At 39.6% G+C, this 14,727-nt stretch overlaps 2 protein-coding genes across 2 annotated transcripts; one reads left to right on the top strand and one right to left on the bottom strand.

Moving 5' to 3' along the window:
• Positions 1 to 1,253: 1,253 nt before the first annotated feature.
• Positions 1,254 to 10,232, bottom strand: fkbp10b (FKBP prolyl isomerase 10b). Its single transcript, XM_056430736.1, has 10 exons — positions 9,867 to 10,232; positions 9,391 to 9,536; positions 7,435 to 7,624; positions 7,088 to 7,233; positions 6,402 to 6,591; positions 4,645 to 4,790; positions 3,875 to 4,064; positions 3,648 to 3,790; positions 2,575 to 2,738; positions 1,254 to 1,731 (listed from the first exon to the last, which is right to left on the bottom strand). Exons 1-10 carry the CDS (start codon positions 10,061 to 10,063, stop codon positions 1,543 to 1,545), a joined length of 1,701 nt encoding a protein of 566 aa, XP_056286711.1. The 5' UTR covers positions 10,064 to 10,232; the 3' UTR covers positions 1,254 to 1,542.
• A 296-nt stretch (positions 10,233 to 10,528) lies between these two features.
• On the top strand, positions 10,529 to 14,284 carry LOC130204162 (endoplasmic reticulum protein SC65-like). The gene is made up of 7 exons (XM_056430737.1): positions 10,529 to 11,668; positions 12,277 to 12,426; positions 12,550 to 12,721; positions 12,848 to 12,976; positions 13,058 to 13,203; positions 13,777 to 13,860; positions 14,089 to 14,284. The coding sequence occupies exons 1-7, from the start codon at positions 11,231 to 11,233 to the stop codon at positions 14,215 to 14,217; spliced, it is 1,248 nt and encodes a 415-aa protein (XP_056286712.1). The 5' UTR covers positions 10,529 to 11,230; the 3' UTR covers positions 14,218 to 14,284.
• The last annotated feature ends 443 nt before the right edge of the window (positions 14,285 to 14,727 follow it).

The following is a 14,727-nucleotide window of genomic DNA, read 5'->3' as shown; positions in this document are numbered from 1 at the left end:
TAAGATTCATACATTTTTTATCATCGGAATTTTTTTTCTCCATTTACGTTGAGTTATACGATTGTGAACAAATGCCACATTTGTGCATACTGAAGCTATCTAAAATACTTTTCTGGGTCCCCATGACAATTTATTTTGTGAGTTTATATTTCCCATTATGAGTATATAACACTATGGAACATCTTCAAAAATTACAGACCTGTGAACAATTACAATCATTCGTATTTACATGCAGATATACCACATTCCCTGGATCTATGCACCAGTGCGGACTGTCCTGTCAGTCTGGCATCAGCTGACCAAGACCGAGGTGAGGAAGCTCTCCTGGATAAAAGACAATAGATGTTTGATTTCATAACATTTTCTGAGCCATGATTCTGCCTTTACGTGAAAATCTTCTCTGTTCAGATTCCAGAGCTGGCCAAGTGCTCCGTGCTGATGAGGGAGCGCAGCAGAGTGGAGGAGACGATCCACGCCATGCAGCGAGCAGGTGCAGGAAGTCTGCAGGTGAGTGGTCTGTGCGGCGCCTCGTCAGAGGTCAAATACAGAAAAGGACACCAACACATATTATGTTTTTACTTCTACATCTAAAGAGGTTAATGGTACACCTAATAGTTAACAATTTAACTTCACTAGTTTTTGAAGAAAAGATGAATATTACTTGTAAGTGTGCTCTTCTTAGATAAATATATAATCACTGTAAAGGACAGCGAGTTGCAAGAAAATAAAGATTGTTTCTCGAGTGCCATTAGTAATGTTAAAGACCTTCGTCTCAAACAGAAATTCCTCGTTAGGGAACAAAACTAAATGTGAATCAACATTTTACAATGTCTCTCTATACTAATAATAATTTATTCTGATCCAGTCTTATCACAGTAAGGTCTATCTATTGGAGATGTATCAAGGTAAATAATGCTTGTATTTATATTTTAAGTAATTTCTCACCAATATGAATCTAACCTCATGAATTTTTGAATCTGCAGGTTTACAGCATTGGGATATTCAGATATTTCTGTGTTAATTACCTGCTTTTTAAAATGACATACCTTTATTGTGTTGCTAATTTGATTAAAGAGAGCTGCGTCCTTTAAGTGCAAAAAAGAAGAAGAAATATTCCAATGATGCTCTTAATTTTTTTGTTTTCGTGGTATTTTGGAAAACTGCTCATATCCCTTATCTGTAAACAGACTTTGATGTGTAAGATACCAACAATGTTTCGGAAGACAGATGATTTAGATGGGAAGAAGTCTGAGTAAAAACAAGAGAAATTATTTTATTTTTTGTACAAACATTTTAATTGTTACTTTCATGTACAAATAAAGGTGCTTGTTTGGTTTTTCTGAAATACAATTATCAAAAACAAACAATCATACAACACAGAAGTCCACAAAAAAAAATACCTTTTCACTATTTTCTTGTGATTTAAAAAAGACTGTTCAATGTATACAGATAGAATGAAAGCATGATGATGGAAAGTCTCTCGCTTGTTTTTAAGGCTTTGGGGTTCATCCCTGAGAGAGAATAAAACATTAATTTTTTTCATCACAACTCCTCGTGCCTCTCTCTTTCTTTATCCTCGTCTACCTTCAGTTTGAGTTCATCGGCCGTGATCACTCCATCTTCGTTTCGGTCCTGGTTGTTGAACATGTCGATAATGACCTGCTCCATGATCATTCCTGGCTTAATGCGACCTTTGCCCTCCGCCACCTGCAGCTTGATGAACTCCCCAAACTAAAAGGGTGAGCAAAAAAAAAAAATGCATTATTGATCATTAACATTACAGTAACACTACACTATAATATACATAAGTAAATACATTTTTTAAACTTTTTGTTTGAGTATATTTGTATTACCTTCTAATTGGTGTTTTATGACTTATTTACATATTATACTATGAAGTGTATAACAGTTTTAAAATTATTAGATGATTATTATTATACATACTATAACTTTCTTTACAACATTGTTGTATGATACTACACCATGACCTTTTTGAGGGAATATGATACTATGACTTTTTTAATAACTAATCCTTCTTTAAAATGGTTTCACCCCATAGAACAGTAGAACATGCAGTTCCATTCAGAACCACGAGGGGCCGCCAAAGTTCTGTCTTTTATTTCTTATTAATCGTGGGCTCCACCAGTTCAGGTTGAAGTTGTATCATTATTTTGTAAGCAGTGGTGGAAAAAAACAAAGTAGTAAAAAGTTAGGTTTTAAGGTATTTGTTGCACTATACTTTGTATTTAAATTGTACGCTACTTAATACTTGTATTATACTACATTTCAGCGGGAAATATTAGAGGCTACTTTTTACTAAACTAATTTCTGCAGTTTAGGGTTACATACTACGAATACTTGAGTATTTTACCATGAGAGAATTATACATTCAGGACTCCCTCTTGTAATTGAGTGTTGTGACATTGTGATACGTCAACATTAATTCAAAGAGAAGATATAATTACTTCTAAAGTCCCTTATTTACAAGAAATCCCCCTCATCTTTGCACAATAAATCTACAGATTCCATAAAGAAGAAGAATGTAGGTGGTGGTACTTCACAGCGGTCACATACCTCCTCCTGGGGAACCACGGCGTTCTTGTTGACATCCAGAGCGTCAAACAGGTCGGAGGGGCTCTCCTCCAGCCACACAAACAGGTAACCAGGTGGCACTCCCTTCTCAAAGCTCACCAGTTCAATGTCAAAGACCAGCACAGCACTGCCGGGCACCCCCGTGGCTGATGGAGAGGAAGCACAAAATAACACAATTTAACTTGGTTTGGTTACACAATAATATTTTAGACAACTCATGGTCATGTCAGGGTGTAAAATAAAAAAAATCTATTAAAACAACCGTGCAATTGAGAGTATTACATCCTATTTTAAAGACATGACTCTGGAGAAGTACAGATGTAACAGCATTGATGAAGCATCATAAGTAACGGTTAATGGGGACAAGTTTTTTGTTTTGTTTATTGTTTTATGTAAATATGTATGTGTGTATATTTATGTGTGTGTATTTATGTATGTGTGTGTGTATATGTGTGTGAATATATATGTATGTGTATGTACATGTGTATATATATAGGTATATGTATATGGTTCTCTGAAATAAGTTTTTTCGTGAAATCATAGGTTAGGGCACTTATAAGCTTGATAGCTTCAGCCTCGACCCTTTCGGTCAGCCACTTTCTTCTTTTGTTGAATTTTGATTTTTGTATATTTTGCTGATCAAAATAATAATAACTAGAATGGGCACTCGGTAGAGCGCATACCTTCGCATATCACAAGATTGGGCATTGAATTATGAACATTTTGGCATTAGTTGCATGCCAATTGGATAACAATTGACCGTGCTATGGTAAAAAGAAGATTTTGACCTTTCCATGACCTTGACCTTTGATCCGATCGATCCCAAAATCTAATCAAATGGTCCCCGGATAATAACCAATCATCCCACCAAATTTCATGCGATTCGGTTTAATACTTTTTGTGTTATGCAAATAACACGCATACAAATAAATAAATAAAACATAACCTTCTGGCATTTTCAATGCGAAGGTAACAATAATCATTTATTTTATATAGCGCTTCTCAAGGCACTCGAAGTCTCTTAAAATAAACTAAACTAAACTATTAAGTCTCACCCCCTTTTTCTCCATGGCCAAGGTGAGGTGGCACCGTGATCACTCTCTTCTCTCCCACGCACATGTCGCGCAAGCCTGCGTCCAGCCCGTCGATCACCTTGTCCGACCCCAGCACGGCATCCTGAAGGCTCTCGTAGTCGTGCCTGGGAAACAACGTGGATCGGACAAATTAAAGCGCTTGTGTGATATCGGCGTTAAAAACAACGTGGGACGTCCGGGTGACTCACGAGGAAAAGAGCTTGGTGCCGTCCACCAGGGTGCAGTTGTAGTGGTAGCGCACGAGGTCGTTCTCCGCGGTCGTCTCTTTACACGCCTCGGGTTTGTGTGTGATCTGGATGGTCACCGTGTCGTTGGGGTTGTGGAAGTCGATGATGTGAATGTCGAACACCAGCGCAGCATTAGGGGGGATGACGCCGCCTGGACAGACCACCCGTCATTATTGAACCTCTATAGTAACTCAGTGTTCAGAAATATGTTGTCCATACTCAACTATCTTATCTCATCATCATATATACAACTAGAACGGGCACTCGGTAGAGTGCATACCTTCGCCACATTTTGGCATTAGTTGCATGCCAATTGGATAAAAATTGACCGCGCGATGGTAAAAATAAGATTTTGACCTTTTCATGACCTTGACCTTGACCTTTGACCCGATCGGTCCCAAAATCTAATCAAATGGTCCCCGGATAATAACCAATCATCCCACCAAATTTCATGCGATTCGGTTAAATACTTTTTGAGTTATGCGAGTAACACACATACAAATAAATATATAAATACACGGCGATCAAAACATAACCTTCCGCATTTTCAATGCGAAGGTAATCATACAACGCTGTCTTATAACTATTTTACAAAGATTTAGTGGGTTATTCTACCATAAACATGGCTTTGTGTCACTCTATATGTGCAACAATCAACCACCAGTTATTGAACAGAATCAATTCATAGACAACATACTGCAAGCAGCAGGCAAAGCTTCAGTATAATGTACCTGCTCCTTCCTCTCCATACGCCAGGTGTGGAGGGATGATGACCCTCCGCTTCTCTCCAATGCAGACTCCGATGAGGGCCTGGTCCATGCCTGTGATCACATACCCCATCCCGATGTACGTGTTGTAGGTGCTGTTCCTCTGGTAGCTGTTGGCAGTAACACATATAGAGTAACACACATATAGAGTAAAACACATACAGAGTAACACATATATATAGTAACACACATATATAGAGTAAGACACATATATAGAGTAACACACATATATAGTAACACACATATATAGAGTAACACATATATAGAGACACACATATATAGAGAAACACACATATATAGAGAAACACACATATATAGAGTAGCACACATATATAGAGTAACACACATACACTACCGTTCAAAAGTTTGGGGTCACTTAGAAATGACTTTATTTTTCAAAGAAAAGCAGTTTTTTCAATAAAGATAACATTAAATTAATCAAAAATCCACACTATACATTGTTAATGTGGTAAATGACTATTCTAGGTGGAAACGTCTGGTTTCTAATGAAATATCTCCAGAGGTGTATAGAGGCCCATTTCCATCAACTATCACTCCAGTGTTCTAATGGTACATTGTGTTTGCTAATCGCCTTAGAAGACTAATGTCTGATTAGAAAACCCGTGCAATTATGTTAGCACAGCTGAAAACAGTTATGCTGATGATATAAGATATACAACTGGCCTTCCTTTGAGCTTGAAGTTTGTAGAACAAAATTAATATTTCAAATATTAATCATTATTTCTAACCTTGTCAATGTCTTGACTATATTTTATATTCATTTGATAAATAAAAGTGTGATTTCTCATGGAAGACACGAAATTGTCTGGGTGATCACAAACTTTTGAACGGTAGTGTATAGAGTAACACACATATATAGAGTAACACACATATAGTAAGTTACTATACATGTGTTACTCTATATATTTGTGTTACTCTATGTGTGTTACTCTATATATGTGTGTTACTATATATGTGTGTTACTATTATATACGTGTACATATCGAGTAACACACATATATAGAGTAACACACATATATATATATATAGTAACACACATATATAGAGTAACACGTATATAGTAAGTTTCTATATATATGTGTGTGTTACTCTATATGTATGTTACTATATATGTGTGTTACTATTATATACGTGTACATATCGAGTAACACACACATGTATAGTAACACACATATATAGTAAGTTACTATATATGTGTGTTACTATATATGTGTGTTACTCTATGTGTGTTCCTCTATATATGTGTGTTACTATTAGTAACACACATATATAGTAACACACATATATAATAACACATACATATTTCTCGTAACACACATATACAGAGTAACAAACATATATAGCAACACACATACATAGTAACACACATATATAGAGTAACACATATAGAGTAACACACATATATAATAACACACACATATTTCTAGTAACACACATATATAGAGTAACACACATACAGTAACACACATACAGTAACACACATATATAGAGTAACACATATATAGTAACACACATACATAGTAACACACATACATAGTAACACATATATAGTAACACACATATAGAGTAACACACATACATAGTAACACACATACATAGTAACACACATACATAGTAACACACATATAGAGTAACACATAAAGTTCAAGGCAGGTTTCTGGCCCTGAGGCCAGAAGTCCACATGTTTGCCCTCAGCTCACCTGGTGTCGAAGGTGTCTCCGTTCAGGAAGGTGCCGTTGTAGTGGTACCGGACATAATCCCCAGACACAGATCTGCGTGCGCACGGCTCCGGCAACACCTGGTTCTCGACCGTGAGATTATCCTTTGCGTTATGAATGTCCACCAACAGGACGTCGAACACCACGGTCGCCTGGGCGGGGATATCTGTACCTGGTGAGCAAAGGGGGGAGAAGTTCAAACTCCACACCTGCCGACATCATTCATGTGGAAATGGTGATAAACACAGCAGAGTTATCGAAAAGATACTTACGATTAAGGAACTATTTAATATTTTAAAAAGGGCGAGTGCTGATGTACAGTATGCGGCATCACAAAGATTGCTGTGAATTCACATCACCGCGGTAGATCTCGGGTTATCGGGTTGTTATTCTTCCGCTTTCATGAAAAGCGGAAGAATAACTTACAAGACAAATGAGAATCTGAGCAAAATAATCAAATTTGAGTCGAAGAATGGTTCAAAATGTGGATATTTACACAAAACAAGACGTAGCGCCAGAAAGTTAATTGCATAAATATAGACTAGGGCTACTGTCGTGTTGTGAGGAGATTTTAATTATAATTGTTTACCACCATGTTTAATTATGTGCCCGCCCCCCAAAATACTGCTTATTTTCATCCCTTTGAGTTAACCATGGTGTGTGCTTACCTGATCCTTTTTCTCCGTAGGCTTTGAAGGGCGGGATGACAATATGTCTGACCTCTCCCACACACATGCCCATCAGGCCTTCATCCATGCCCTTAATCAGCCAACCCTCACCCACTAGGGAGTCGTGGGTCTGCTTCTTGGTGTAGCTACGTAGGGCAAAGTCAAACACACAATACACCTGGATGACACAGTGCAAACACACAAGAGAGCTGCCAACCGGACAGGGCTTTGCTTCAGAGAGAAGAAGAATAAATAAGAATCAGATTTAGCTTCGAACAAGGACATCTTTGCCGACTGTGGTATGATTTATATTTTTAGGGGCGACGCACTCGTCTCCGCCAGAATACCTGGAATCGAAGACGGTGCCGTCGTACAGACTGCCGTTGAAATGGTAGCGCACGAAGTCCGTGCGCATCACGGAGCGCTTGCAGTCTTCGGGAGTGCTGATGGATTTGGTGGCAACCAGGTCGGCTTTGTTCCACACATCCAACAGATGGATGGTAAACACCAGGGTGGCATCTGGAGGAATCACTTCACCTGTGAACATGGTTGGATGAGAGTTCGATGGAGGTTAGAGAGCAAGGACACCAGTGGTTAAGGAATCAGCAAAAGCCTCTTGGAATTTACCCCGGAAATCATTTTATTTCCTTAACCCTCCTGTTACCTTTCGGGTCAATTTGACCCCATTCAATGTTTAACGTCGGTGTTCTTTGGGGTCAATTTGACCCCAGGCTGTTTTTCACTGTGTCAAACATATAAGAAATATCAACTTTTTTATATCTTTAAAGGGCTATTTAGGTAGTCAACAAACAAACATAAAGTACCTCACACTTAAACTTGGGAAACAATATTAATTCTAATAATTTTCTGGAGGTTTTAATTGCTGGAGTCAAATTGACCCCAGGCTGTTATTCACTGTGTCAAACATATAAGAAATATCAACTTTTTTATATATTTAAAGGGCTATTTAGGTAGTCAACAAACAAACATAAAGTACCTCACACTTAAACTTGGGAAACAATATTAATTCTAATAATTTTCTGGAGGTTTTAATTGCTGGAGTAAAATATGTCAGTAAATGTGAAGGTAACAGGAGGGTTAAATGAGCACCGCAGTTGAAACTGAATGTTGAGAGTAAAGATCCCTCAAGAAATGTTGGTTGCATGACTTGAATGTATAATTTCATACTTATTGTTCAGAGTCTTGGATGCAAGTGGACCAAATGAGGATGGATGGTATTTGATGAAGTAGCCAATCAGAGCCCATCCGCATGGTATTAGTTATCATACGTCAGGACTGTTTTAGTCATGGTAGCAGCGTGGCTTCTAGGAATGTCAGTCAATTGGAGTGTTGACTTGGGGGATCCCCTGACTTTTCCTCTGGTGCCACCAGCATGTCATTTTCTCACTTGTACGTGAAATATCTCACCGTTCAATGGATGGATTGGAAATATTTGGATGCAGATATTCATGATCTCCAGAGGATTAACCGACTGTCTTTGTTGATGCAATGACTTTTCCTGTCGTGCCACGATGATGTTTGGTGACATCATCTCATTTGGCTCAGCCAAGTGGACAAAATGTGAACTAACAAGAACATGTTAGTCTGCCAACATGACAAACTAAGATGTTGAATCTGGAACGCATTATACATGCGTAGAATCTATATATTATCATTGTCATGAATAGCATGCAAACAGGCTCACGGGTAACTCGCATGGACTCATTTTCTTGTTGGTATTTATTTAGCGGGTTATTTTCAGATGGCCTCACTCAACACTTGCCGATGCTAAGAAAACACAGAGAGGCAGCGGCCCGGAGGCTAAAACGAGCTGTGGCCCCCGACTGACACCCAGAAAGCAACATGTCTTTACTGGACAACTGCCATGACTCAGGTTGGATATATATCAACTTGTGTGGGATCATTTGACGACACACATTTGTTTAGATGGATAAAAAGATTCAATAACTATACTTTATTTATAGATATGCACCAAAATATCAACTAAAATATATTGAGTATTAAAATATAAAAATGTTGACCCCCCCTCTTCTCTATGAGGCACAAGTTGTTGAGTGTATTAAGTGCATTCTTTGGTATTACCATACACATCTGTAATCAAACATATCACTACTAAGTCACTGCCACATAGACAACCAGGAGCCTCTGGGGCCCCTGGGGGTCTGGGGCCAACCTGAAATCTCAGCAATGAACTACTGATCGGATCTGCTTGATCTCCTGGAAGAAACTAGAACATACTGTGCACTTCCAAGGAGGATTGCCTGGGGGACATTGGCATTTACCTGCTCCAGCGCTTCCGTAGGCCAGGTGAGGCGGCACGGTGATCGTTCTGCGCTCGTTCACGCACATGTCCTGCATACCTTTGTCGATGCCCGCGATGAGCCGGCCCTCCCCGAGCAGGCCCACCTTCGGGTCCCCTTTCGTGTGGCTGTGAAGAAAATCACAAGGTTGAGCAAAAAAAAGAGGACATATCATTAGTGGGTCAACTTTAAGAGGATGTAGGCCGGAGCTATGGGAGGGAAATGACTTAATTCGAGTAGATATTCATCAATAGTTTTGCAGACGTGTCTTGACACGTAAATCTCAGCTTTTTTTAAATTACATTTATGAAAATAATAAGAAAAAAACACAAAAGCCTAAAAAAAAACCCGTTGCAACCGGTTTCATGGCCTCTGCAGGATGATAGCCAACTTTGAAAAGAAGAAATACAACTTTAAAAGTAATGCGTTGAGAATTTCAGATAAAAATGCAAACTTACCTCGAATCAAATGTTTTCCCGTCGACGAAAGTGGCGTTGTAGTGATAGCGGACGTAGTCGCCCTCTTTCGCCTCTCGTGCACAGATTTGGGGGATGAAGTGTCTGTCCACGACTACATCTGCTAACCCAGGACTTGGATTACACTCCACGGCAGACCGCGCAGCAAAGAGAAAAAATACAACGCAGCAGGCAAACATCTTTGCAGAATAAGATCAAATAAATTAGAAGGATTAAAAACTAATAAACAATAATATCTACAAAATAGATAAACGTGAGGCCTGGAGCCGTTTGCAGTCTTTACGCAGAGGGCCGAGGTTGCAGATGCTGAGCAGGGCAGCGGTGTCTGAATGCTGTAAACGTGGACAATCTCCAGGTTGCAGTGAGGGGTTTCTACCAGAGGGAAGGAATGTCGGAGTTGGAAATGGGAAGCGCCTCAGTCAAGTTAACCCCCAAAATAAAAGGGCGCTACTTCCTTTAAAACAATAAGATCACAACAGAAGGGATTGAACAGGAACATGCTAAACGTTTTATTTGTATTTGATTAAAATCGTATATACACATTTTCGAAAACGTTACGTAATTATTTTTTTAATGTATAGATATTTTTAAGTGGGTTAGTATGATTAGATTCGTGTTTTTTGTTTGTTGAAGTTGTCCATTTTTTGCTTTTATTTTGAAAGGAAGGTTGCCGATTCTCCAGTACAGCAGAGATCCGCCTCTCTGGATCAGCAGCGCATCCGAGCCGTAAAGTGTCTCGCGAACCCCCAAAAGTTTCAGCTTTTCCATTAATGCCGTGAAAATGTCAAGATGCACTCCAGCGACCGCACGTCTGAAGTCCAGCCACATCTTAGAGGGGAATTGTTTCCTATTATAAGATGTCCTAATATGATTTATAGGAGGAACAAAAATAGATGTAGGCCTCCTGATCTCAAACTATTCTGAGCCAAACTATAACTGCTAAAAAAAAACAACTAAATTACTATTTTTGCTATATATTTACGCTCCAGAATGTCATTATCATATAGCCCTTGAGGAGATAATCATTCATGACTATGGGATTTACGTATATAAATCTCATGTCACGCCCCTTCACTTATTCATCAACAACATAACAAATAAGACAGCAAAGCTCAAGCGGTCACTTTTACGCACGTAAATTATTCCTGTGCCAAATAAAGAAACTTGTGACAGCTGTAGATCTGCACTGAGAAACCTGAGACAGGAACTCTGAAAGGCCCAATCCCGGAATTCCCAGAGACCCCTAAACTCTTCAGCAGACCACCACACACACACACACACACACACACGAGCAGACGGAAGAGGCAGACTCGAGGCAGACGAACTAATATGCGGTATACTATCTTATGGTTGCGTTGTGGACGTTGCTATGTTTGAACTATGTGTATATGACAGCCGCGCAGAATGATAACGACAATTTGAAAAATGTCCCCACAGAGGAGCTCATGCCGCTTACAACTGCGTATGGATTGGCTCTGGACCATTACGCAGCAGAGAGGTGGACTGAATCCATCGAATATTTGGAATTGAGTTTGCGTTTGCGTCGGCTTCTTAAAGACAGTGTGATGTACTGCGTGCTGCACTGTAACAGAACCAACCATGAAGAACCGTCGACGGAAAACCAGGACCTCCAAGTCGACTGGCGCGTGATGATGAGAGCGTCCTGCCAGAAGAAGTGCAGAGGGCATCTCCCCGCGTTGCAGCTCCCTCCTCCCGGCAGAGAGATCCTGGAAGATTTCAGCAGAAGGTCGCCCTACCGATACCTGCACTTCGCTTACTCCAGGGTGAGACGCACTATGCTCCGCTTTACATCAGCACAGCACTGCCTTATTTATAACAGCACCCCTGAAACATGTTCAACTTTGAAGGACTTTTAAAAACACAAAGCAATATTATAACCGAGGACCTCAGTGAGACCTTGGTTTTTGGTTCCATTAACCCAGTGGATCTGAAAGCATCTTAAATAAATTAGCAATAATATAGCTCGAAATTATTATGAAATCATCAGGATTATACGAAATGACCAGCAACAAAAACATCTAGGCAGAGGTACCTATAAAGTAAACAATTAAATGGAAGATGCATCCCCAGTTGTGTCTTGGAGGCTGCTGTCATAAAAATGTCCTGTTGGCTCAGTTTCATACTTGGATCTGGTTCAGGACCTTTATGATCACTATTCGTGCCATACTTAAAACTAAAAAAGGGCAAAATGTCCCCAAATAACCATAAATATATAGTATTTACAGTGTTTATTGGGATACTTGATCATCTTGGCCCCTATTTGACTGTACACTTATTGCATTCTTTCCAGTTATTGGACACAAGAAAGACAATGATTGTCTATTTCACTCACCCTCAACAACAGCGGGGCTAATTCAGTGTTTACTCCCAGTTGAATGACCTGCAGAGGGCCGTCCCGTGTGCCTACACCTACCTCCAGAAGAACCCCGGGGACCAGGAGATGCACCAGCTGATGGAGGAGTATAAGAGCCAGTACGACCTGAGTGGCTACCTCACCGACCACGAAGAACAACCCTACGAGGCGAGGACAAGCGCCCATGCATGTTCTGTATAGGCAGTTACACAGTTTAATATCATCAGCAACAAAGGTCTTCCCATCTAAAAATTCCGAAGTCAAGAAATGGATGAATCCTTTCATTTCTAGGTCTCGTTTCTGAGAGGAGTGAAACTCATCAATTCAGGGGACTACAGCAGCAGTATTGACCACACGGAGGCCGCTCTGAGACTCTACCTCCACGAGTATGACCTCTGTCAGGCAGACTGTGAAGGGCTCCATCAACTTTCACCACACACCGACTTCTACACAGCCATCGCAGGTTGGTATGCAGTTTAAAATAAAAAATATAATTAATTGAACTTTAGTAAAGGGTCTGAATACTTCTGCCGCCATCTCTGATGTTATTCTGACTAAATAATACACAATCTCTGCTCTGCTTTTCCAGATATTTATGTTGGCGCATTACACTGTAAGGTGAAGTGTGAAGAGAACTTGAGGCCTAACGTCGGTGGTTATTTCGTGGACAAGTTTGTGCCCACGATATACCACTACCTCCAGTATGCCTATTATAAGTGTAAGTGAGCACCTGCAACTGAGCTTTTCCTTCACTGATCGTCACTCATCTGCGTATCGGCTGTTTGTTTTCTCCGACCAGTGAACGACGGCCGCAGTGCGTCGCCCTGTGCTTACAGCTACTTCCTGTTTGAACCAGAGGACCAGGTCATGAAGCAGAACCTGCAGTATTATAGAGCCTACAGCGAGCAGTGGGGCCTTCAGCCCGGCCACTTCACACCCAGGATGGTGAGAGGACACATACACTACCGTTCAAAAGTTTGGGGTCACCCAGACAAATTTGTGTCTTCCATGAAAAATCACACTTTTATTTATCAAATGAATATCAAATGTAGTCAAGACATTGACAAGGTTAATATTTGAAGTATTAATTTTGTTCTTGAAACTTAAAGCTCAAAGGAAGGCCAGTTGTATAGCTTATATCACCAGCATAACTGTTTTCAGCTGTGCTAGCATAATTGCACGGGTTTTCTAATCAGCCATTAGTCTTCTAAGGCGATTAGCAAACACAATGTACCATTAGAACACTGGAGTGATAGTTGATGGAAATGGGCCTCTATACACCTCTGGAGATATTTCATTAGAAACCAGACGTTTCCACCTAGAATATTAATTTACCACATTAACAATGTATAGAGTGTATTTTTGATTAATTTAATGTTATCTTTATTGAAAAAACAGTGCTTTTCTTTGAAAAATAAAGACATTTCTAAGTGACCCCAAACTTTTGAACGGTAGTGTATATGGGTACGCTGTCTGCTGGAAGCCACTGATCTGTTTAATGTGTCCGTGTTGAAATAGGAGGCTGTAAGGCACTACAACCACACGGTCACTCTAAAGCAGATGCTGACATCTGCAGAGAAGTACTTCAAGTTGATCGACGAGGTGAGATTAAAGAAACACTTCAGCATATTTTCTTTACAGGCGCCTGTGATTTAAAAAACTCAACTTTGAGGCTGCGTAGAATGACTTGAGTAGCGATGCTGTGGATATGTTGGAATCAGGAAAACCTCAATTACAGTATTGAGATACGTCCTTTAAAAACATTTCAACGAGCAAAAAGCGAAGAGCAAATGTCGTAAATCGTAAATAATTTTGAGTTTCTTTCTTTAGGAAGCGACACCTTTATCCTCAGAGTCTCCCGATGCCGAGTTTGAAGGGATGGGAGACTACGAGGAGTCCATCTACGCTGACTGGAGACAGCCAAAGGGCAAAGGAGACGCGGGGGAGTCAAACGTCTGAATAGAATTTTATATAAATTGCAGATCTGAAAAATGTGAGGGATTAATCAGTCGGTAGCATCAGAGACGGTAACAAGAGAGAGCAGGTTTTAGTTCCCTTGCATGTCTTGTTCTGTCTTCACTTATAATTATTCTCTTTAAGAAATAAAAGAGTTTATAATAAAGCCGTTTTCACTTTTTTCCCCCCCAAGTATCTTAAATGATAACATTTAAATGATAACATTTTATCAGCTTGACTAAAATACAGTTTATTACCATATAGATGAGTGAATGTCCTATAAATGGGCTCCGATGAAGCTAGACGTAAAATAATCTACTTTTAAAGTCGCACACTCAGGCATGTTTTGGATTAATGCAAAGCAAAAAAGAAAAAGGGTTTTCACAATTTAAAAGTGCTCTCTAATTTCTAGTTTTTTAAACGCTTTTAAGTACTTAAAAGATTGTGTTTAACTCCTGAATTGCTGTTTTATGGTAAACTAAGTATAAATATAGTTTTTACTTTTATGGAAAT

The sequence above is a fragment of the Pseudoliparis swirei genome, chromosome 13 (assembly GCF_029220125.1).
Source record: "Pseudoliparis swirei isolate HS2019 ecotype Mariana Trench chromosome 13, NWPU_hadal_v1, whole genome shotgun sequence".
NCBI classification, from domain to species: domain Eukaryota; kingdom Metazoa; phylum Chordata; class Actinopteri; order Perciformes; family Liparidae; genus Pseudoliparis; species Pseudoliparis swirei.
Note: the sequence above shows the minus strand (reverse complement) of the source record. Positions and strands in the feature narration are given on the sequence as shown.